This window comes from Apium graveolens, chromosome 6 (assembly GCF_009905375.1).
Source record: "Apium graveolens cultivar Ventura chromosome 6, ASM990537v1, whole genome shotgun sequence".
Lineage (NCBI taxonomy): Eukaryota > Viridiplantae > Streptophyta > Magnoliopsida > Apiales > Apiaceae > Apium > Apium graveolens.
In genome coordinates, this window is record NC_133652.1 from 37,073,854 (window position 1) to 37,101,064 (window position 27,211).

A 27,211-nucleotide genomic window follows, 5' to 3' on the forward strand; every position below is an offset into this window, starting at 1 on the left:
ATGCTGGTAGATTCTGAATGCATTCCAGTAGAGGCAAATTTATATGCACTTTGCGAAAGGTCTCCAAAATATTTGTCTCTAGTGCACTCTTTTTTCTCTGAACCAACCTAGCTGAAAAAGGCACATAATCGAAGCGACTATTAGTAATAACTGGATTTGAAGAGTTAAAAGATTTACCAGCAGATTTTGGTGAAGTTTGCACCTCCAACTCTTTGTGCTCGCTTTCAGCTTCATTCTTTTTCTTATGCAAGATCTCATGAGCTTGTGAATCGTCACTTTCTTCAATTCTTTTATTGTGTGAAGCTTTTTCAGTTGCTGGATCTCTCTCTACTCCATGCATATCCACTTCATTTTCCAGTACCTTTCGAGTCGGGATGACATTCCTACCACTTTTGGTGGTAATGATCTTTGCATGCTCAAATTTCAGATTGGGATGTGTAGTTCCAGGCAATCGTCCAGGCTTATGCTCTTGATTTATCTTCTTGATCACATCCCCAAGTTGCTTCTGCATCTCTTTAATGTCTTGAGAATTTGTAGTGCATTGTTTTTGCATCTCCATTTGCCCATCAACCAATTTAGACAATAATTTTTCAATATTATTGTCACCACCCATGTTTTGGGAACCATGCCCCCTTTGCTGAAAACCAGGAGGTGTAGAAGTGTTTTGGAATTGAAATTCATTTGAAGCATTGCTAGTGTTTCCATACCTCAGATTGGGGTGATCCCTCCATCTTGGATTATAGGTGTTCGAGAACTAATTTCCACCTTGATTGACAAATCCGACAGCATTAACATCCTCATAAGAAGGATCCATCAACGTAGGACATACATCAGTAAAATGTCCATGAGTTGAACAAATTCCACAAACTTGAGCCTTTGGTGTTTTACCACTCAACATTAATGCACTTAGCTTCTCAATGTTCTCCTCAATCTTTGACAGTCTTTGATCAGAACCAGCTCCGTGATTTACACCTGACATTGCACGACTCCCATATTGAAGTTCATTTGCAGCTCCCTTTGCAATAAGTTTCTCAGCAGCATCATGAGATAAATCCATAAAAGCACCTTGTGCGGCAGAATTCAAATGTCTCTTCTCACCTTCAAGAAGACCTTGGTAAAAGAAATGTAACAGACTCCCTTTAGAGAAACCATGTTGAGGATATATCTTTTGCAACTTTTGAAATCTCGCATAATATTCGGCATAAGTTTCAGTAGCATTCTGACGAAGTCCAACTATTTGACTTCTCATGTTCATTACCCGAGTTTCCGGATAGAACTTCTGTAATAATTCCTGGGCCAGCTTCTCCCAAGAAGTAATATACCCTACAGGAAATTCTTCTAACCAGTCCAAAGCTGCTCTATCAAGAGAAAATGGGAATGCCTTCATCTTTAAAATTTGAGGATCTGCCAAATATGGCCCCATGCTTTCCACAATAGTCACGAACCTAGAGAGATGTTGATTAGGTTCCTCAGTTGGAAGATCATGAAAGATAAGTAACCTCATGAGTAGATTTTGTTTAATCTCAAAGCTGCCACTCTTCCCAGTTGCAGGATTCTGATAGACCGTACATGAATGGCCAAGATTAGCAATTGAGACTTTAACATCATCACGCAGTATTTGTACTATTGCCATGTCAGCTAAACCAATTTTTATTTCAATTCATTTGTCTACTTGCTCACTTGAATTATCACTCTTCTTGAGAAAGAACTTCTCAGGATTGTCTTCAAACGGTTCAAGATGCTCACCAGAAGTGCGAGTACTGACCATGTACCTGCAAACACGAAACATTTAAACCACACCACTAACAGAAACTAACACAAAATAAAAGTAAAGCAAATTCAATCCCCGGCGGCGCGACGCCAAAAATTGATGTGACTCAACTTAGAGCCTTTTGTGTCGAATGTAATGTAGAATAAGTAAGGGTATCGTTAACGCCAAGGATCAAGGGTTTGCTTCTTGCTTTTATCTTAAATAAAAATTAATAATAGAATTTGGTATGATTTGTTGTTTTTAACTAAACTAAATAAAACTCAATGAAAATTTGGTGTGTAAACAATTAGAAAGAGATGTTGGAAAGCATGTAAATCCACCACTAAACCCATGACATACAAGTCTTGAACTCTATCCTCGATGTGCTAAATACTTACAGAAAACTAGCCATGACCACATAGAAATAAATTTTGCTATTCATATAACCCCATGACCACATAGAAAAGTTAATATGAATTACATACTTATACAATTAATCCCATGACCACATAGAAAGATTAATTGACATTTTAGAGACAACAATCACATAACAAACTTGGATGACCACATACCAAAATTAATTCAAGCATCTCTAAAAGCTTTGATGAACATATAAGCATAATCAAGCACATCTCAAGAATTCAAGTTTAATACTCATAAAATTGTCATAAAGTTTAGGGTTTCAAAATAGCCCTCCAACAAAAAAAAAGGTTTAGCCTACCATAGTCATGGCTAAATACATAGAAATCATAAAGAGTTGAGAAAACAATACAAAGTAAAAATGTAGAAGAGAAATCCCTATGTCGAAATTCCCAAGCACACAATCTTCTCCTTGAAGTCTTCTTCTCTTCTTCGTGGCTATGAATATGTATCTCTCTAATAATATAAATCTAATATATAAAAAGTATTTTTTTTCTTTCTAGGAATAAAATAAGAGTTTCCAAAATTGAATGGGATTCTAAAGTCAAAATTCGTAGTTGACTTTTCTCTGCTGTTACTGGGCTGATCTGAATGTATTTTGAAGTGTAGACCATTCTCTAATTAAATAGAATCTCGTTATCTTCGCGTGGGCTGTTGAATCGCCCAAATCTGATGAACGGAACTCAAGATACGACACAAACAATAAGTCGTGCTCCAATAGTCCCACTAATCCGAATTTTCTTCTAATTTAGCTCCAATCCTTTCCAACTTAAAATTCTTTGCTTCCTACAATAGAATATTACAAACTAACTAATAAAGGTCCAATTAAATACAAAACATAATCAATATGGGAACATATATCATTTAAAATATACACAAATATATATTCTATCACTGGTGTTGCAAGGAGCTGTGTCTGAAATTCAGGGCAGGTGTTTCTTGAAATTTAAGTTAAGAGGCGAATAAAAATCAGATTGAGGAGGTGGATGGATGAAGCTGTAGAGGAATGGTACAAACAAATGCCAATCATCACTCGTTCCTATCTCACTGCTGCTATTTTACTACCATTGCTTGCTCTCTTCAACTATGCACCATCTCGTTTGTATAATTATATATTTGTGTCTGTTCTTGATCATTTATATTTTCTAGTTTTACTTGTACATTCTAGATATGGGTTTTGTTTGATCATTTAGATTTTATGGTTTACTTGAACTGGGTATTATTCTATCACCATTCTTCACATGGGTTTCTGTTAATTTCTTATTTAGTTGGTGGTAGCATTTTGTCGGGACTAAAATGAAATATCGTCAATATTTTGATGCTAGTCGGGGCTTAAAAAAATTCTATTGGTTTTTTAAGTAAGAATCGAAGTTTTCATAAATAATTATGTACTACTATTTATGTATCCTTTTTATGTTTCATTTGCAGATTATTTCGCCGTATAATTTATACTTGAATCCTAGGCTTGTTGTAAAACACTATCAATTCTGGCGCCTGGTTACCAATTTCCTGTACTTCCGCAAGATGGGTATTCCTTTAACTTGTTTTAGTCTCTCTTTAACTTGCTCAATTATTTCTGTGGGATCAACATGTCTTGTTCATTGTTTACTTACGGTTTAATTTTTGAGTGGCAACTCTAAACACTATTCGGGTATAGTAGTTTTGCAATTAGTAAATTAGGACCTCTAGATCTGATGCAATTTTGAGAATATTGAATTAGGTATGCAGGGAGCATTATTTCATATGGGTGTATGTAAACAAAATTAAGCATGTTTTGGAGTATAATTCACATGTCCTTTATAAGTTTATGAGAATAGTTTATATATACAGACCAATCAGTGTAACACTGTTTTGTCAATAGAAAGTGTGTTCTAGACTTCTAGTGTTGAAGACATTATTTTGAAGAAGGCATTTGCCCCTATAGATGTATTTTTCAAGTCCTGCCTTGTGTGTAACAACTTTATGGCTTATTATTACTCATTTACTATTTATATCCTGTTTTGTGGCGCCCTCCAAACCCGGGTCAGAAGTTTGGGGTCCACACACACACCTTATTTGACCTGCTTATAACAATAAAGATAATAATAATATGCAGTGACCCTACTTACCAACTACCATGAATCTCAACAGGTTAAAGTATGCACACAAGCCAACACACCTACTTATATTACAAACGTTCAAATCCCAACTATTCCAAACTCAGAACTGAGTATCAAACATTATTACAAACTTTTACATACTTAAATTATCCCAAAAGAAGCCTACTATCTCAGTTCAATCAACCTGAACCCCTAGCTCTCGCGCTGGACTGGGGATCCTCGGTACCAACCGGTTCCTTCTTAACTGGAAAAGAACAGAAACAATATCGCACAAATGAGCTAACTAGCTCAACAAGTCACAATGACAAAACTGAGAATAATGATCATCAGGTGAACATGGTTATGATATCTAGTGAACAATGGATTATGATTTAGAATTGGATATTATATTTTCATGTTAAAAACCAAGGTTAGGCTATTGATCAGTCACGTACTAACCCCGAGCAAAGCACACAGCACTGCTCTAACTACTGGATCCAAGGCACACATTGGCCTAACTTGACCATTATATGGTCTGACCACGAATCTGGTCCACAATTTTATAAAAATTATCCAATTCTAACATAATAACATAATAAGCAATAATAAACAATAACCAGAATCATTAACAACATTTGACGTTCCATAATGAAATGGTTTTAATCTGCATAAGGATCAAAAGAGCATTTTCTAAGTTTGGATGCTAGGTAATGAAAGAATTGGATAACAATGAATCAATGTTTCAGGGTTTCAAGGATTTGGTCTTTCAAAGCATAAAATACAATGGTTTGAGTATCTAGGTAACTCGATTCAGTGTATGGTATTTAGTTTGTATGTATTTATGGAGTAGTATCGTATATTTGTGGTTCATATCTGGGTATACAACAATCAATGGTCTGGAAAGAATCAGGTTTACGGCTCAAGATCAATAGCTGGATTCATGGTTAGGGTTCAGTGCTTCAAAGCACTTGCAATATAAAACAGGAATATCAATCACGACAATATCTCGAGAAAGTTCAGAACACTTGCCAGGTATTAGCTTACTACACTGCACTCACTTCCAATCACAATTCGTCTTACTCCTCAACTACCTGTTTCTCTTTCCTACGTCTTGCCTCTTCTGCTCACATACCATAAGCATCTATCAATATTCAACTTATATTATTCTATTCAACACATACTCCTATTTACCCTTCGTTTTACCCAAATCCGATTAACGGATTGAAAATTACGCAATAAACATGTAAACATCGAATATACAGACCGACAATCAACCAACAAGTCACATATAACACATAACACGTCACATAATCAATGGTATCTCATTTATAAAGAAGTCTGGGGTCATAAATAGGCCTTCGGGTACTTAAAATGATTTTTAAAACATTTTTTCGGAATTAAAACGGGTCGTTGGATCGATTTCGGCGTAATAAATAGGGTTCAGTTGGTCAAATCTGGCTTCAAAACAATTTTATAATAATTATCGAGCCTTGAAAATAATTTAGATTAATATTTTAAAGCTCGAAACTATTTTTCGAAATTTTTAAATCATTTTTAGATAATTAAATCTAATTAAATAATTAATTAAAATCAATTAATAATTAATTAAATCAATTAATCAATTAATTTTCGAATTAATTGACCAATTAATCAATTAAAAATTAACTGAAATTAATTAACTAATTAATTCAGATTTATTTTTGAATTAAAAATAATTTTCGGAATTAAAATAATAATTTCTGGAATTTTCAGAAATTAAAATCGAATTTTTATAATAAAAAAAAATAAGAAATATGATTTTTGAATATTTTTAAAACAGGAATCCAAAATTTGCAAGTTCTGGAAAGTTCAGGGACTGAACTTCATCGTTTTTAAAACTACAGGTACTAAACTGCAATTTACAGGGGGGGTCACCGAAAAACGTTCTGTCTCGCCGGAGAAGACAATCCCGGCGTCCTCACCCCACCAACACCTCCAGATCAAAACTACACAGCACCAGGAACTTGTTCATGCAATCAAAACACATTTATCATCGCTGTTCTGGCCGGAAAATGACCAAGAACATCGCCGGTTTCCGGCGAATATCGGGAATTTTCAAAACACAACTCCCTTCGATTCAGACATCCTCTGTTAACGAGCTATATGTCAATCGATTGCAAATTTCATAAGGAACATAATCCACTATAAATCAACAGCTAATAACCCCTAAATCAAATAGCCCCAAATTTCAATTGAAAACATTCATACGGGTTATAAACCCTAATTTCAGAATTCGAAAATCAAACTCAATTTTGAACATGTTATTGAACTCCAAATTAGACGTATAATATATCAAAATCATCAGGAAAACAAGCTCTACAACATGCAATCATCAAATCATACAAACAATCATCCGAACAAAAATTCATATTTTTAGTGAAATTAATTCGAAAATAAATAAAAATATAGAAAATAAACCTTGATTTCTGCAGGTGTATGGATCACAGAATCTGATAGAGCTCTTCTAGACCTTCAAATCGGTTACTCGAGCTTTCCAAACAAAGATCAATAACACCTCCAAAAGTTGGTTTGATTCTTGGAAAATTATATGAATATAAGATTTTTCTCTGGAAAATTATATAATTATCTGTCTGCAAATGATTTTGATACGAAATAAAATACGGGAAAAGGCTATTTATAATTACGGAAAATTAGTATCTCGTTGGATCATTCCGGATATAAAACGGTACGTTTATTTATAAAAACTGATTCAACCGGTATCGGTTTTCGGGACAGTTATCCAAATCAGTACAATTTATACTGCGGTCTTGGTCTCAGCGCCTGGTTACACGTACTACGAGGTGATAATTGGGATAGTTTAATAAAAAGCTCCCGTTTATCGAAAATACGAGTTTTATTGATTTACCGAAACGAATATTGTATCGAAAATGTTACGCCGGGACCCGCGCAGGACAAACCGTACACCGGATCGAAAAAGTCGAAACATGGAAGGAGTTCTCGGAAGAGTTTCGGGTTCCAGAAACGCAACAACGGATGACGTCGGTTGGTTCCCGTTTTTATAAAATAGATTTTAAATACTCGGAAAAAGATTTTATAATTTTCATATGATCCTTATAAATCCATAAATCAACATAAAAATAATTAGGAAGATATGACAATTATCTATATTTTATTTTGGACATATAAAAATTAAAATAATCAATTAATAATATTTTTAAACATCCAAACACATTTAACACTTAACAATTAATTCACGGAATGGATACTGAACACATATATTAATTATTTATTAACAAAAATAATTACACGATATATCCCGGATATTACATCCTTCCCCCCTTAAAAAGATTCTGTCCTCAGAATCTCCTAAGAAAACAAATGAGGGTACTTTTCTCTCATATCACTTTCTAACTCCCAGGTTGACTCTTCAACCTTTGGGTTTTTCCATAATACTCTTACTAGCTTTACCACTTTATTCCTCGATTCCTTCTCTCTTTTCTCTAAGATCTCTATCAGACTCTCTACATATGATAAATCTGCCTGAAGCTCTATTGGCTCATATTCTATTACATGCCTGGAGTCTGGATTATATTTCTTAAGCATTGATACGTGAAAAACATTGTGAATGTGCTCCATGTGCGGAGGTAACGCCAACTCGTAAGCTACTTTGCCAACGCGCTTTAGAATCTCAAAAGGTCCGACATATCTTGGGCTCAGCTTTCCTTTCTTTCCAAATCTCGTTAGTCCTTTCCACGGTGATACTTTCAGTAGTACCAAGTTTCCTTCTTCAAATTCCATGTCTTTCCTTGACTGGTCTGCATATTTCCTTTGACGGTCTTGTGCTGCTATCAATCTTTTCTGGATTACTTCAACAACTTCCTTTGTCTGCTGCACCAATTCAGGTCCAAGTATTTTGCGTTCTCCTACTTCGTCCCAATGTACTGGAGATCTACATTTACGTCCATAAAGGGCTTCATAGGGTGGCATCCCAATACTGGCATGATAACTGTTGTTATAAGCAAACTCTACCAGGGGTAAATGCTCGTCCCAACTTCCTTTGAAATCAATAGCGCAAACACGCAACATGTCCTCGATTGTCTGGATCGTTCTTTCACTTTGGCGGTCCGTCTGGGGGTGATAAACCGTACTCATATTTAATCTCGTTCCCAAACATTCTTGAAAACTTTTCCAAAATCTTGAATTAAACCTTGGGTCTCGATCAGATACGATAGACACAGGAACTCCATGACGAACTACAATTTCCTTCAGGTACATATGGACCAACTTGTCGAGTGAAAATCTTTCATTTATAGGCAGAAAATGAGCTGACTTGGTAAGTCTATCCACTATAACCCAAATGGCATCATGATTAGCCCTTGTCCTTGGTAATCCAACTATGAAATCCATGGAAATATGTTCCCACTTCCACTCTGGAATCTCTAATGGCTGTAGCAATCCACTTGGTCTTTGATGTTCGGCTTTAACTCTTTGACATGTATAACATTTGCTAACCCATTCCACAATTTCCCTCTTCATATCTGGCCACCAATAATTCTCTTTTAAATCTCTGTACATCTTGGTACTTCCTGGATGGATTGAATACCTTGAATTATGAGCTTCCTGTAAAATTTCATTCTTCAGCTCCGTCACCGGTGGAATCCAAATTCTTGAAGAAAACCTAAGAATACCTTGATCATCCTTCTGCGTACACAATTCCTCACCTACCAAATGATTTATATCTTGATCCATTACATCTTCCTGACACCTCTTTATTTTCTCCAGCAGCTCCGGCTGAAAAGTCATACTATACACTTTTGCTTCATTAGGCCTGCAAACTTTAATCTCTAATTCCAGTTTCTGAAATTCCTTATATATCTCTTCAGGTACTGATAACACATTTAACTTTTCCTTCCGACTTAACGCGTCTGCTACAACGTTCGCTTTACCGGGATGATAATTAATCGAGCAGTCGTAATCCTTGATCAATTCTAACCATCTCCTTTGCCTCATATTAAGTTCCTTCTGTGTGAATATGTACTTTAAGCTTTTGTGATCCGTGAAAATCTCGTACTTTTCTCCATACAGATAATGTCTCCAAATCTTTAAAGCGAAAACTATGGCTGCTAGCTCCAAATCATGAGTAGGATACTTCTGTTCGTGTGGTTTCAATTGCCTTGATGCATACGCAATCACTTTATCGTGCTGCATTAGAACACATCCTAGTCCTTTGTGAGAAGCATCGCTATAAATCACAAAATTCCCTTGATCGTCTGGAAGTGACAAAACAGGTGTCGTGATTAATCTTCGCTTTAATTCCTGAAAACTTTCTTCGCACTTGTTGTTCCATATAAACTTTTCATTCTTCCGTGTAAGCTTTGTCAATGATGTTGCAATCCTTGAAATTTTTTTGAACGAATCGACGATAATATTCGGCTAATCCCAAGAAACTTCTTACCTCACTGGGTGTTCTCGGTCTTTCCCAATTTGTAATTGCCTCGATCTTTGCTGGGTCCACTTTAATCCCTTCATTACTGACTATATGTCCTAAGAACTGAACTTCCTGTAGCCAAAACTCACACTTCGAGAATTTAGCATATAACTTCTTTTTCCTTAAAATTTCCAAAGTTTTTCTCAAATGTTCTGCATGATCCTCTTCCGTTTTTGAATAAATTAAAATATCGTCTATAAACACAATAACGAACTTGTCCAATTATTCCTTAAAAATTCTATTCATCAGGTCCATAAACATTGTCGGGGCATTGGTCAATCCAAAAGACATTACTAGAAATTCGTAATGTCCATACCTTGTTCTAAAAGCTGTCTTTAGTATATCTTCTGGCTTGATCTTCAGTTGATGATATCCCGATCTTAAGTCAATTTTGGAGAAAAATTTGGCTCCCTTCAATTGATCAAACAAATCGTCAATTCTGGGTAACGGATACTTGTTCTTGATTGTAAGCTTGTTGAGCTCCCTATAGTCGATACATAATCTCATGTTTTCATCTTTCTTCTTGACAAATAATACCGGGGCTCCCCACGGGGATACACTGGGTCTGATTACTCATTTTTCTAACAGCTCTTGCAATTGCTTTGCTAGCTCTTTCATCTCAACAGGCTCCATCCTATACGGGGCCTTGGATACTGGTTCTGTTCCAGGTGCTAAGTCGATTGCAAACTCAATTTCTCTATCTGGAGGAACTCCTGGTAACTCGTTGGGAAACACGTCTGGAAATTTATTCACTACTGGAATATCTTCAAGGTTTGTTGGCTCCTGACTCTAGTCAATCACATATGCCACGAAATGCTCGCATCCTTGCCGTAGTAACTTCTTGGCTTGAATCATTGTTAAGAACTTCTTTACCTGCTTCTGGCCCTTGAACGTTACTATTCTTTTGTCTGGCGTTTTCACCATTACCTTCTTATTTCGACAATCTATCTAGGCATTGTGCTTAGATAACCAATCCATCCCTAATATAACGTCAAACTCCCCTAACTTAAATGGTATCAAATCTACGCAAAATTTACTACCAGAAATCTCAATCTCACAATTCCCATAAACTTGATTAACAGATATTCGTTCTTGATTTGCCAATTCCACAGTCATTATTTCATTTAAATACTCAACTGGACAATTTAACTTACTAACAAAATCTTGTGAAACAAACGATCGAGTTGCTCCCGAATCTATTAATACTTTGGCACATAAAGAATTCACAGTAAGCGTACCTGCCACGACATCCGTATCCTGGATAGCATTCTTCACAGACATGTCAAAAACTCTAGCCCTTGAAGTCTTATTCACTGATGGGGTAGATCCCATAATCCTTAATGCATTACTGACTGGGGCTGGTGTCTTGCAATCCCTGGCTATATGTCCTGGTTTCCCACATTTAAAGCACATAAATCCAATGGCTGGAACCTTCACTGCTGGATTCCGGATAGGCTGATCCTTATTTGCTGACTCTCTAGCTGGCTGATTTCGGCACTCCCTCGAATAGTGCCCTTTCTGGTTGCGCTTGAAACAAACTACATTCAACTTATTACAAACTCCCCCATGCTTCTTCCCACATACTTGACAATCTGGAAAAGTTAATCTCAACTGATTCGGCTGATTCGCATTAACTGGACGGTTGCCTTGGCCTCCGTCGCTTGCATTTTGTCTCCTGAAATTAAAATTCCTCCCTGGCTGAAACTTGCCCTTCTTAAAATTTGGAAACTTCCCTGGTTGTGACTGACCTTCATTCCCTTCAAATTTCCTTTTCTTGCTTTCCTTTTCCTTCTGGAACATCTCCCTCTCTGTCTCTGCAATCATAGCCTTCTGTACCACTCCTGCATAGGTATCCAATTCAAAAATGGCTACCTTCCCTCTGATCCATGGTTTCAAACCTTGCTGGAATATTTTAGCCTTCTTCCTGTCAATATCCACATATGACGGCACATACCTTGACAATTCCTCAAACTTACTCTCATAATCTGTCACCGACATGTTCCCTTGCTTTAATTCTAAAAACTTCAACTCCATCTGATCCTGGACAAACTGAGAAAAATACTTTTCTAAAAACAATTCCTTAAACCTTTCCCAAGTAATAACATCTGTACCTTCTAATGTCTTTACCATCTCCCACCAATAGGTGGCCTCATTCTTCAGATAGTAACTTGCAAACTCAACCTTCTGATCTTCCTTTACTTTCACTAAGGCAAATGCCTTCTCTATTTCCTTTAACCAAAAATTTGCTTCAATCGGCTCTAAAGAACCCTTGAATTCTGGTGGGTTTATTGCCTGAAAAGTTTTAAAAGTTACCTGGGGATTGGTCTATCTTTGTTATTGTTGTGCCAGGTGAACTATTTGTTGTGCCAAGATTTGAAGAATCTAGGCTATTGCTGGGTCTATGGGTCCTGGGTTCACATTTGGATTTGTATTATCTTGGTTGTTATTGTTGTTGGTTTCTTCATTCTGGGTGCTGGTGCGGGTATTTCTTCTAGGAGGCATTTTTCTGTAAAGAATCAAACAACTTATTTAGCTTTTAAACCAAATTCTTTGTAGAAAAGAAAAGTTTTGTAAAACAAAAATATCTCCTTTTTGAAAACAGTTATAACTAAGTAAATTGCATGCTTCTTTACAGAATATAAACAGTTATGAAAAACAGGGTACATGGTATCACAGGGGTATAACTGGTGCAATAAATAAGGTAAAGTAAAACAGGTTCAATAAAGTAAATGACAGTGCTGGAAAGGAAAAAGGTACTGATATATATAGATCAAAAGTTTTAGGTAGTACAAGCGTAAAAACGCTTCGAAAGTAAAAGCAAAAGGGTACAACAACCTACTCACTAGTCAGCATAGCTAGTCTATAAATACAACTCAAAAGTCTACTGATACACACTACATACTACTGTACATACTATACAACCATCAGAATACTGCTCAGCACCTATGGATCTCTAACTCAACTCCAAGGAAATTCTGGTCCTGCCAGCCTCTCAAAATCCTCCACCACCTCAGTAGCCCAACCCATCAGTGCATCAGGGCCTCTGCCAGGTAGTGTAGCTCCATGTAGCCTAGCCTCAAGAACCCTCCGTGTCACATGAATCTCCTGTCGAAGTTCCCTCACACCACGATCAACATCAGTAGTCCTAATGATAAGCTGTAACTCTCTGATCTGGGCCAACAAGGAATCACGCTCCAATAGAAGAGCCTCATACCGGTAGTAAGGAACTGGGGGTAAGGTAGACTGGATTGGGGCACTCACAACTGAATGCCCAGTAGAACCTGAATCAGCTGGTGGAGGTCCTCTGATAGGTGGCCTCATGCCTGGGGGTGGAATAGCCTGCAGTGGTATGGGCTGCAGCACAGGTGGGGTAGTATAGCCAACACTGGTGGAACAACAGGACGTGGATCCGAAGACGGTACTCCAACTGAAGGCTCTGAGTGATCAGCTGATACGGGAATAAAAGAGTCGGCCATCACTGCTATCTGAAATCATATCGCAATATAAGAATCTTGAACCATGACGCGAATTACACTAATACCTGTTATACCGAAGCACTCAACCTCTCGACGTTCTATCTTTCTATTCCTTACTTCTAATCCTAACCCTCTACCCATTCCCGTCAACCTAGGCTTGTGTCAGTGGCTTATAACCTATAGCTCTGATACCAAACCTGTGGCGCCCTCCAAACCCGGGTCAGAAGTTTGGGGTCCACACACACACCTTACTTGGCCTGCTTATAACAATAATAAAGATAATAATAATATGCAGTGACCCTACTTACCAACTACCATGGATCGCAACAGGTTAAAGTATGCACACAAGCCAACACACCTACTTATATTACAAACGTTCAAATCCCAACTATTCCAAACTCAGAACTGAGTATTAAACATTATTACAAACTTTTACAGACTTAAATTATCCCAAAAGAAGCCTACTAGCTCAGCTCAATCAACCTGAACCCCTAGCTCTCGCGATGGACTGGGGATCCTCGGTACCAACCGGTTCCTTCTTAACTGGAAAAGAACAGAAACAATATCGCACAAATGAGCTAACTAGCTCAGCAAGTCACAATGACAAAACTGAGAATAATGATCATCAGGTGAACATGGTTATGATATCAAGTGAACAATGGATTATGATTTAGAATTGGATATTATATTTTCATGTTAAAAACCAAGGTTAGGTTGCTGATCAGTCACGTACTAACCCCGAGCAAAGCACACAGCACTGCTCTAACTACTGGATCCAAGGCACACATTGGCCTAACTTGACCATTATATGGTCTGACCACGAATCTGGTCCATAATTTTATAAAAACAATCCAATTCTAACATAATAACAAAATAAGCAATAATAAACAATAACCAGAATCATTAACAACATTTGACGTTCCATAATGAAATGGTTTTAATCTGCATAAGGATCAAAAGAGCATTTTCTAAGTTTGGATGCTAGGTAATGAAAGAATTGGATAACAATGAATCAATATTTCAGGGTTTCAAGGATTTGGTCTTTCAAAGCAAAAAATACAGTGGTTTGAGTATGTAGGTAACTCGATTCGGTATATGGTATTTAGTTTGTATATATTTGTGGAGTAGTATCGTATATCTGTGGTTCATATCTGGGTATATAACAATCAATGGTCTGGAAAGAATCAGGTTTACGGCTCAAGATCAATAGCTGGATTCATGGTTAGGGTTCAGTGCTTCAAAGCACTTGCAATATAAAACAGGAATATCAATCACGACAATATCTCGAGAAAGTTCAGAACAATTGCCTGGTATTAGCTTACTACACTGCACTCACTTCCAATCACAATTCGTCTTACTCCTCAACTACCTGTTTCCCTTTCCTACGTCTTGCCTCTTCTGCTCATATACAATAAGCATCTATCAATATTCAACTTATATGATTCTATTCAACACATACTCCTATTTACCCTTTGTTTTACCCAAATCCGATTAACGGATTGAAAGTTACGCAATAAACATGTAAACATCAAATATACAGACCGACAATCAACCAACAAGTCATATATAACACATAACACGTCACATAATCAATGGTATCTCATTTATAAAGAAGTCTCGGGTCATAAATAGGCTTTCGGGTACTTAAAATAATTTTTAAAACATTTTTTCGGAATTAAAACGGGTCGTTAGATCGATTTCGGCGTAATAAATAGGGTTCAGTTGGCCAAATCTGGCTTAAAAACAATTTTATAATAATTATCGAGCCTTGAAAATAATTTAGATTAATATTTTAAAGCTCGAAACTATTTTTTGGAATTTTTAAATCATTTTTAGATAATTAAATCTAATTAAATAATTAATTAAAATCAATTAATAATTAATTAAATCAATTAATAATTAATTAAATCAATTAATCAATTAATTTTCGAATTAATTGACCAATTAATCAATTAAAAATTAACTGAAATTAATTAACTAATTAATTCACATTTATTTTTGAATTAAAAATAATTTTCGGAATTAAAATAATAATTTCTTCAATTTTCAGAAATTAAAATTGAATTTTTATAATAAAAATAAATAAGAAATATGATTTTTGAATATTTTTAAAACAGGAATCCAAAATTTGCAAGTTCTGGAAAGTTCAGGGACTGAACTTCATCGTTTTTAAAACTACAGGTACTAAACTGCAATTTACAGGGGGGTCGTCGAAAAATGTTCTGTCTCGCCGGAGAAGACGATCCCGGCGTCTTCACCCCACCAACACCTCCAGATCAAAACTACACAGCACCAGGAACTTGTTCATGCAATCAAAACACATTAATCATCGTTGTTCTGGCCGGAAAATGACCAAGAACATCGCCGGTTTCCGGCAAATATCGGGAATTTTCAAAAAACAACTCCCTTCGATTCAGACATCCTCTGTTAACGAGCTATATATCAATCGATTGCAAATATCCCCTAAATCAAAAACCCCAAATTTCAATTGAAAATATTCATACGAGTTATAAACCCTAATTTCAGAATTCGAAAATCAAACTCAATTTTGAACATTTTATTGAACTCCAAATCAGACGTATAATATATCAAAATCATCAGGAAAACAAGCTCTACAACATGCAATCATCAAATCACAATCATCCGAACAAAAATTCATATTTTTAGTGAAATTAATTCGAAAATAAATAAAAATATAAAAAATAAACCTTGATTTCTGCAGGTGTATGGATCACAGAATCTGATAGAGCTCTTCTAGACCTTCAAATCGGTTACTCGAGCTTTCCAAACAAAGATCAATAACACCTCCAAAAGTTGGTTTGATTCTTGGAAAATTTATATGAATTTTAAGATTGTTCTCTGGAAAATTATATAATTATCTGTCTGCAAATGATTTTGATACGAAATAAAATACGGGAAAAGGCTATTTATAATTACGGAAAATTAGTATTTCGTTGGATCATTCCGGATATAAAACGGTACGTTTATTTATAAAAACTGATCCAACCGGTATCGGTTTTCGGGACAGTTATCCAAATCAGTACAATTTGTACTGCGGTCTTGGTCTCAGCGCCTGGTTACACGTACTACGAGTTGATAATTGGGATAGTTTAATAAAAAGCTCCCGTTTATCGAAAATACGAGTTTTATTAATTTACCGAAACGAATATTGTATCGAAAATGTTGCGCCAGCACCCGCGCATGACAAACCGTACGCTGGATCGAAAAAGCCGAAACATGGAATATGCTCGGAATATTACAATTAGGTTAGGAAGGAGTTCTCGGAAGAGTTTCGGGTTCCAGAAACGCAACAACGGATGACGTTGGTTGGTTCCCGTTTTTATAAAATAGATTTTAAATACTCGGAAAAAGATTTTATAATTTTCATATGATCCTTATAAATCCATAAATCAACATAAAAATAATTAGGAAGATATGACAATTATCTATATTTTATTTTGGACATATAAAAATTAAAATACCCAATTAATAATATTTTTAAACATCCAAACACATTTAACACGTAACAATTAATTCACGGAATGGATACTTAACACATATATTAATTATTTATTAACAAAAATAATTACACGAAATATCCCGGATATTACATGTTTGATTTCATATGATCAGACCTGGCCTTTCTATTCCACATGTTCTTTCTTGTTCGATATTGCAAATTTCTTGAAGAGAACTCTTTGAGGGGAAGGACTGCGGATTTTTTTTACATGCTCTTTTCTGGTGCCACTGTCTTAACAGGTATTGTTCTTGTTGGGGGGATGATACCTTATGTGTCAGAGTCTTTTGCAAAGATTATATTTCTTAGCAATTCACTAACATTCATGATGGTTAGTTAGCCACTTAGGCTGCAGTTTTTACATGTAATGTACATCTTAGTCGTATCATTTCTTATGCACAATATTTTTCATAATTACTTTTTAAAATGCAGGTTTATGTATGGAGCAAACAAAATCCATTTATCCATATGAGTTTCTTGGGCCTCTTTACTTTCACAACAGCTTACCTTCCATGGGTTAGTGTTGCTCTGTATACTCCATCTATGGTCCTAATGAACTAGAACTAAATATCTTAATTTGCAGTTTTTTTCATAACCATGTAGCTTATATTCCTTTGGCAGTTTTCAGCAAGCTGTGTATTTCCCCCAATCAAAAGGTTTTTAGGTCAATAAATCATCCAAGGTCGTCAATTATTTTGTTCCAAAATAGACGATGCATCATTTTTGTATTTCCTTTCCAAAGTAGTGATGCTTTGTCAAATGGTTCATATATTATGACTGTCAGATGTCTATCGATTGATGAAGAAATAGTGTCTTAAAAGTTGTATAAAGTACTAGACAACAGGTCCTGGGCAATAAATATTGTGACTTGGTAGATTGGGGGTTCTAGCACATGTTAACTAGGTAGAAAAACTAATCCTTCTCTCTATTCGCGCAACGTAGAGTATTAGACAAATAAGCTTGCTTTCTGTTTTTGTTTAGGAGTTCAGCAAACAGAAAACTCCCTATTTCCCGTTTGAAATACTTATCGAGATACTCCATAACGATAATGGTGTTAGGTAGAATTTTTTGCTCATCATTAATTGGTTCCCAGTAAGCTATTTAGCTCTAATCATGAATTTTATCCTGACTACGCTTTGAAAAGCCATTATACATACGCTCTTTGCTGCAGGTTCTTTTAGGATTCTCTGTCCTTGTTGGTGCCAGTGTCTGGGTTGACTTGCTGGTAAGTTAATCACATGCTATATATCTGATGCATATTTGTAGTATATGGTCCACTGCTTCAGGTTTAGGAGTTGAACCTACAATGTCGAAGATGTGTGAAATTTTCCTGTTGCAATTTAACTGAAAGCCACTGTAACCGGAGATCGTCATGAACTAGTTTTGTTTTCTTCCTTGTGTGAAATTGTCAGAATAGCTGATTATAGCCTAGATAGTATAGTAATAGTATGGTCAATATAGTGTTGTTGTCTTAGGAAGGGCAGGTTAGTCATTTCCATATTGTTCTGTTAGTTGCATAGTACTGTTTAGAGTTAGTTCTATAAATACTTGTAATGGTCAGTGTTTCTCATTCTCTTGAATATATGGAAATGGAATATCATTCCACCAACCTCTCTGAATTCTAGCTTGTTTTACAAGCATTTTTTTCTCATCTATACTCTGATCTGTTTCTCATCTCATTTATGTTGTAATCTCACCTAATTCTATGTTATCTAGCCTGTTATTTGCTTTTATAATCAAAAAACCCCCAAAACAACTTCAAAACTGTTCAGGAACTCACCAATTCCTGACAAAAAAAGATTTACGTGGGCCTATGATGAAACGTATCAGTATATAGCAATAGATCATGCACCATCTTTTATAACTTGCTATCACTGCTGAAGAACATTGTATCCTTCACAATTTATTCTCGGTGATCTTTGGTGCAAAAAGAAAAGTTAGATTTTGATTGTTGGACCTACGAAGATGGGCCCGAGAAGACTTAGAGAAATAATAATGTAACACTTAATTAATAGGCCCAAGAAGCCCACATTGTAAAGAAGCCCATGTGGGATTCCCTATAAATATATAGGTCTAACCCCATTTGAAGGGGTTAGCTAATTGAAAAAAGAAAGTTCCTCATAAAAAAGATAAGTCTTATGTGTTAAACAATATACGAGGCTTATCATTTGGCGTTATAAGGAGGGGCTTTTTTCTAAAAATCCAACCAAGAAATGATTGTAGAAGAGATTGATCCGGAAACCGCTGGACCAACTCAGGTGAAGGAGCAAACGGCAGGGATCGCCACCGAACTTAAAGATCGCGGTGACCAAGAGCCACCCAAACAATCGACTTTAAAGCCGAAATGTTTGTTTCCTCCCCCGGAAGGAGCTTCGCAAGATCAGACATTAAACTTAACGAACTCAGATCTTCGGGATAAGAAGAGAAAATTTAAATCTGACCAGCGATTGAGAACAACCAAGGGCAAAAAGGTGCTTTCAAGCGACATGCGTCTCCATCTCGAGAAGATCGAAAGATTGAAAGCCCAAAGTGATGAAGGTCTGGAAGATTTATCTCCTTCTGATAAAGAGCTTGAGCTTCTCGAGCGCGAGACTGCAATGCTCCAAGACAAGCTCGAACGACAGAGGGAAATTCATCGCCTTCGCAGGGAACTTCACCAAGCGTCGATTAGAAATCAAGAGCAAGACGATGAACTCTACGATGAAGATGATGATGTCGAATACGAATATGAGCCATCAGCAGAATCGACGTACTCGCAACCACGCCGAATGTCGATGTTCCCCAGTAAAATGAGTGCACATAGTCTATTTCCCATGAGAAATTTGCCAAAATGCAAGAGGAAATGGCACAAATACGTGCCTTAATGTGTAATCAATCGGGATTTAAAACTTTCAATGAGAGTCCTTTGTTCCTAGTTCTTGAAAAAGCACGAATCCACCGAACGTTAAAAATGTCGGCCCTCGATCACTTTGACGGATCATCGGACCCATTGGCATTTCTCAATACTTTTGATGGCCGCATGGCCTTCTTCGGCCATTCCGAAATCGCCCGGTGCCAGTTTTTCTCCACATGTCTCCAAGGTACAGCCTTCAGATGGTATAACAATCTACCACCACCATCTATCGATTCATGGACCATGCTAAAAAGTAAATTCCAGGCTCATTTCTCCAACAACTACAAAGGAATAAAAGTCACAGCTTCCCTAATGATAATGCACCAGCGTTCAGGAGAAAGTCTCTGAAGCTTCCTAACCCGATTCAGAGAAGAAATAGCATAGATTCCAGATCTAATTGAACAAATAGCAGTCAACTTCCTGACAACAGGTATTGATAAATCCCGCCATGGATTGCTCCTAGAAGAAATCTTTGAGAAAAGACCAAAAACCTTGCAAGCAGCATTTCAAATCATAGAACATCGCATGATGCTCCAAGAGGCGGTGAGCTGCATCCAGTCTCCTAAGCGCTCCTCTAGATACGAGTGATGCCGCAGCTACAGTCCCCGATCTCCCGCGCGTGAGAAACGTCAAGAGCGCCGCCGGTCGCCACCAAGTCATATGGTCGACCGCCCCCCAAGAGATAGGAGAGAAAAGGATTGGCAGCCCCGCAGTCGACCAGAGAAAGAATTCACCAAGCTTAACACTGAAAAAACGACCATTTTAGCAGTCTTGAAAACAGAGCCGGATTATCATCCACCGAGACCCATGAAACCGGGTCGTCCTCCGAGGCCACACGACTGAACAATGTTTTCAACTCAGTAACCTCATCGAAGGTAAAATCCGTCGAGGGTAGCTTATGCATTATGTATGACAAGAAGATTCTCCTAGACGACACCGATGGGATGAAGAAGATCGGGTAATTGACATTATCTTTGGTGGCATAGCTGCTGGAGGGCTGTCTCACAACTCCCAAAAAATTTATGCCCGAGAAGTTTTTAATGACAATCCATCGACAGCTAAACGCCCTCTAGCGAACCCTTCTCCTGTCATTTCCTTCTCAGACGATGATTACCGCCCCGGTCTCATCGAGGGCCATCAGGACGCCCTTGTCATCACAACTCGAGTAGGAAACAACACAGTTAAAAAAATGTTGGTCGATAACGGCAGCTCCATTGACGTATTGTATCACCATGCCTTCTCTCGAATGGACCTCGGTGATCGACGCCTTGAGAATTCTCGAACCCCGTTATATGGGTTCACTGGGAACGAAGTACACGTGGTAGGAACTGTCGACATGTCTGTTCTTTTCAGCTCTCCTCCGTGCCAAATTTGGAAGATGGTCAAGTTTCATGTGATCAGCGCATCCTCTAGCTTCAACGCCACATTAGGCCGAACAACGATCACCGCCCTACGGGCTATAACTTCCACCTCCCATTTGAAAATGAAATTCCCTATAGACTTTGGTATAGGAGAAATGGTGGGTGATCAAGCAATAGCTAGACAATTCTATTTAACCATTGTCTCCCCAAGGAAAAAAACAGACGAGTATCTAGAGGTCAACCAAGTACTTGATATCGACCCAAGGGAACTAGTCGATACACCCACGAGCAACTCATGCTCTCCTATCGAAGAAACCGAGGATATAGAAGTATTCGAAGGAAATCCTGATAAAACTATAAGAATTGGCAAAATCTTCCTGAAGTACTCAAGAGAGAAATCACGAATCTCATCCGAGAATTCTCTGACATTTTCTCTGGAACCCAAGAGATATGCCCGGAATCCCAGAGGTCGTGGAACGACATTCACTCCACATCAGTAAAAGTGTCAGACCCGTACGACAAAAGCACCGAACTTTTTCTGTCGAGAAAAGGGCCGCCATCGACCAAGAGGTCGACAGGCTCCTCGAGGCCGGTTTCATTGAACCAGTGTAATTTCCCACATGGATATCGAACGTGGTCTTGGTCAAGAAAAGCAACGGAAAGTGGAGAATGTGCATTGATTACTTTGATGTCAATAAGGCGTTCCTCAAGGATTTCTACCTGTGCCGAACATCGACCAGCTCATAGACGCTACCGCGGGAAATGAACTACTCTCTTTTATGGACGCCTTTTCCGGGTGTAATCAAATTAAGATGGATTCCCAAGATTGGCAACAAACTGCGTTTATCACACACAGGGGAGTCTTCGGGTACAGGGTAATGCCTTTTGGTTTAATCAATGCGGGGACTACATATCAACAGATGATGGATAAGATATTCGCCTCGCAAATAGGAAGGAACATGTTGATATATGTCGATGAAATGATTACAAAATCGAAGGTCTCCTCTGATCACGTGTCCGACCTCCCCGAAACATTTGAAAATGCGAGAACCAACAATATGCGGCTAATCCCGGCCAAGTGTTCGTTCGGTGTTACGACGGGTAAGTTCCTAGGATTCTTGGTTACCCAAAAGGGGATCGAGGCAGACCCAGCTCAGACAAAGGCAATTTTGGAAATGGAAAATCCAAAATATGTCAAAGATGTACAAAAGCTAACCGGATGTATAGCTGCGCTTCGAAGGTTCATTCCCCAATCTTCAAAAAGGTGCATTCCCTTCTTCTCTGCAATGAAGAAAGCTTCCAAATCCTCACATTTTGAATGGAACGACGACTGTGACAAGAATTTCTCTGAGTTAAATTTTTTTTGACAAACCCGCCAATCCTCACTCGGCCCTTAGCTGGCGAGCCGTTACGAGTATATCTCTCTGCCTCTGATGAAACAGTTGCGGTTGTATTGGTCCGTGTCGATGAAGGAAAAGACGTCCCTGTATACTATATTAGTCATTCACTTCGTGACGCAAAAATAAGATATCCATAAGTTGAAAAACTCGTATATGCCCTCGTGGTTGTAATCCGGAAACTATGACACTACTTTCGAGCGAGGGAGATCCATGTCCTCACAAATCAACCTCTGAAATGAATCCTACACAAGCCCGACATAATGGGCAGACTTGCAGCCTGGACGATCGAGTTAAGCCAATTCTACATCGAGTACAAGCCTCAAACAGCGATCAAGGCTCAAGTTCTCTCAGATTTTGTCGCTGAATTCCAGTTTAAGACCAGGGCACGAAAATCTGATGATGACCAGTTGGGTCCATGGCTGTTATTCATGGATGGATCTTCGACATCCGACTCCGGGGGAGCAGGGATAATATTAATCAGTCAAGAGGGATTCAAAATCCAGCAAGCTCTCAAATTCGGGTTTTCCGCCACAAATAATGTGGCCTAATACGAGGCACTCATCGCAGGACTAAAGCTCACGGCAGACCTCGAGGCTGAGGTAATCGACATATTCGGGGATTCTCAGTTAGTCTTTAAGCAAATAAGCGGTGACTTCAAGGCACACAATGAAAGGATGGACCAATACCTAGCACGAACACATGAGCTACTTAAGAAATTCTCTTCATGGAGAATGTCGAATATCGACAGAGAGGAAAACCAGTGGGCTGACTCTCTTGCCAAATTGGCGTCATCCAATTAACCCGTTAATCCCAGCCCAATATATGTCGATGTCTTAGCAGTTCCTTCCATCAATGAAACATCCGTCAATCAAATTCAGAGTAGCTTCGACTGACATCAACCTCTCCTCGACTATATCATCAACGATAAACTTCATGAACACAAGACTGAGGCTCGTGCACTCATATTTAAAGCTAGAAACTATTGCGTTATTGGCTCATCATTATATCGACGTGCTCTTTCTGAACCACTTCATCGTTGCTTGGCTCCAGAGGAAGCCCTTCAAGCAATTATTGAGATATACACTGGCATCTGCGGCGAGCACCTCGGTGGGAAGAACCTAGCCCTTAAAGTGATTAAACAGGGACTATACTGGCCCACAGTCCGAAAAGATTGTGAAGATTATGTCAAAAAATGCCAAGCATGTCAGTTCCACGGGAACGTAAGCTGTTGACCCACGACCGAGCTAAATTGGGTCCTCATCCCGTGTCCTTTTTTCCAATGGGGAATAGATATTGTAGGCCCCTTCCCAAAATCCAGAAATCAATGCCAATACATCGTAGTCACTGTTGATTATGTAACCAAATGGGTCGAGGCAAAGCCCCTTTCCAAGATTCGAGAAAAAGAGATGATAGAATTTTTCATGGAGCATATCGTCTTTCGCTTTGGAGTTCCTAGAATTCTGGTTTCCGATAACGGCACACAGTTTGTGGAAGCTCAATTCGAGAAGGCTCTGGAAGATCTAAAGATCCAACATATCAAGGCATCTGTAGCATATCCCCAAGCTAATGGGCTCGCAGAAGTAACAAACAAAACCATTCTGCAAGGTCTGAAGAAACGAATTGAGGAAATACCCCGTTGTTGGGTTGATGAACTCCCAAATGTGTTATGGTCCTACAGGACAACTCCTCGAAGCATAACAGGCGAAACCCCATTCCGCCTCGCATACGACGTGGACGTTGTCCTACCTGTCGAGGTAAGCTTAATCTCCCCACGGGTCGAGGTGTTCGATCCCACTCTCTCACTTGAGGGTTTGCGCCTTCACAACGACCTACTTGAAGAAATAAGGGAGGAATCCCGAATTCGGATGATTGTGCAGCAAGAAAAAACCGCAAGGTACTTCAACAAAAAGGTCAAACCTAAGTGTCTTAAGGTCGACGACCTTGTCGTCAGAGATTCCGCTGCATCGCAGCCCACCATTTCAGGAAAATTTAAACCAACGTGGAAAGGCCCCTATCGGGTGTCGAAGGTGGTGAACTAGGGGACCTATGAACCTGTCAGCTTCCTTCTTAGATCAGGGGTCGACAGTGTTCACCATCAACACTCGGTTACCCACAATCATCAATGTCTTATTCAAACCTCCAACCATAACATTCTGATCACCAATAGTCCTTTCATCTTCCTCGCGTTGAGGACGCTTTCGAAGGCTAGTCTCATCCGGAACAACATCTGACACAATCTTATCATGATCCTCAACCACCTTATTTCCCTGATCATCAAGCAATTCTATAGAAACAGAGTGGTTGGTAGTAGCATCAATAGGCTTCCTCATAGCACGCTGTAACAAAAGCATCATAGCTTTGTCCATTTCCTCTCGAACCCCTTTGTCCAAAAATTCTTTTCAAAGAAGCCCCCGCCACTGAAACACGGAATAAAAATAGATCAGCTGCACCATATATAAAAAAAGAGAGAGAAAAGAAAGAAAGGGAATAGATAAAGACAACAAAAAAAACATCCCCCTTATAGTCGTGCATTTCCAAAAAGCTAAAATCTTTCAAATCTAGATACGCCGTATCATGCTTCTCCAAATTGTTTAAGATCAACCTTTCCACTTGGTTTCACAAACACCAAGTCAGGCCCCCAACATACAAACACTGGGCATGATAACCAGAATTCGAAGACCTAACGCTAACAATCTTCATCCTCTTATGTCGAGAGTCGAAGTACACCTTCCCGTCGTGGTAACGAACACCATATATTGAAAAAACAATTTCAGAGTCTGAAGTCAACCCTTGTCACAGCACAATGCCACAAATCCGCTAAGCTGAGCAATGGAGTTAGGCGTTAACTGACCAAGCCCTCACCCGATGGCCTCAAACATCATCAAGAAGAAAGGATGCATCGACAATCGAAGACCAAACTGGAACATAATCATCGTTATGCTATGCATCCCGAACTCCGATATCATCCAAACTCTTTCATCTGCAGTTGGTACCCGATACTGATACCCATTAGACAAATCGATATAGGTCTTTAGCTTACTAACGGGAGGATCCTTGGTTATATAATAGCTGAGGTAATTCAAACTAGACTTACCCTCGAACTCGACTCTACCCAATCGAAGACTCTCCTCCACAACCCTATTCCTAAAATCTAAAGTACGAGGGCTCAGTGGAGGATAGGGAAGAGGACTGTTGGGAATACCTTTTAAAAAGTCATCACCCGCCAAAAAATCAAAGGACCCACATTGAGCTAAATTCGGAATTTCCAAATTATCCAAATTCAAGGCAGATTCTTCATCACCTTCCTCTAAGGGTCTCTTCCCAGGATCTCGATTAGAAGCAGAATGCGAAGACAATGATGAAGGAAACTCGGCCATCTCAACTTAACAAACTACGAATATTACGAAGGACACACGCAAGTAGAAAACCTAAATAGGAAAAAGAGATATTGCAAAAGAGAAAGGAGAAAACTTACAGGGGAGATTGTGAACGGAGAACATGGAAATGCGGTTAACTCCTTTTTGATAACCTGGGAGGAAGCCGAAGAGTCTAGCCCGCCAATCTACAAAGAAGCTCAAAATAAATTTTAAAAGAAAAAACACACAGGCAGCTATATATATGTCCTAAAAAATAACAAACAAATAAAAGCAAAAATATCCATTTCTCTTTTCTTTAATTTACAATTACTTATCTTTTATTGTTTTGTGTCCCTTTCGTTTTTTATTTTTTAATCCTATCCAGGACCTAACTTCATTTAGGTACCCACGTGAACCCGGAAGATCGAAGTACAAAAACTTAGAAGTGGAAAAATGCAAATCTAAAGATATTGCATGAACTAGGAGGGGGACAAATGTTGGACCTACGAAGATGGGCCCGAGAAGACTTAGAGAAATAATAATGTAACACTTAATTAATAGGCCCACGAAGCCCACATTGTAAAGAAAAGCCCATTTGGGATTCCCTATAAATATATAGGTCTAACCCCATTTGAAGGGGTTGGCTAATTAAAAACGAAAGTTCCTCCTAAAAAAGATTAGTCTTATTTGTTAAACAATATACGAGGCTTATCAATGATATTCCAGAGTAATATCATAGTTGTGTAAAAGACTTCCTTAAATTAGGCAGATCAGTAGTAGCTTAGAATGAGGGCCTTGTGTATTATGCGGGTGATTTATTTGTCTATTATATATCCATTCTAAAACTCTAGTTCATTCTCTTTTAATATAATGCGGTTCACTTATATTCATCAGTGATTCAGGGCATGATCGTTGGCCATGCTTACTACTTTCTTAAAGACGTATATCCAAAGATGACTGTGCGTCGGCCACTGAAAACTCCCTCCTTCATCAGATCACTTTTTGCAGATGATCCAGTAGTAGTTGTTGTTGGATATAATACTAACTATTACAACAACATAAAGGCAATTCTATATTGAATTTAGCAAGGCAAGGCCAAGATAACATTTAACAAAGCAAAACATGTAGGTAAACAACATGCAAGTCAGAAACTGTAAGAACAAAGAAAAGTAAGAGTGCGTACCAGTAACCATAGCTTTAACACTTAAAGAAAGAACAGAAAACGGTGATGTGCAACTGGTAAAATGCAGAAAGTAATGAAACAGCTGAGTCGCCAGGCCTTGCTCGAAGTCCTGACTGCTCTTGAAGAGATAGTTGCCCCCACCTGGCTGCGTTGGGATGCTATGCAACAACTCCTCCAGGATAAAATAGCTCCGAGTTTTGAGTTTACAGCACCTCGAAAGCTCGACCTCGACTGGAACCTCACTTCGCCGGAAAATTGCTATCTGAATATGGGAGAGCAGAGAGTATAG

The 27,211-nt window shown here is 38.3% G+C and overlaps 1 protein-coding gene across 1 annotated transcript; it reads left to right on the forward strand.

Annotated features, from left to right (window-relative positions):
* The first annotated feature begins 3,156 nt into the window (after positions 1 to 3,156).
* LOC141664907 (derlin-2.2) lies at positions 3,157 to 27,211 on the forward strand. Its single transcript, XM_074470867.1, is given in 8 exon segments — positions 3,157 to 3,226; positions 3,229 to 3,272; positions 3,599 to 3,698; positions 16,846 to 17,060; positions 17,162 to 17,245; positions 17,901 to 17,954; positions 26,642 to 26,803; positions 26,990 to 27,211. Coding segments are annotated over 8 exon segments (951 nt in total).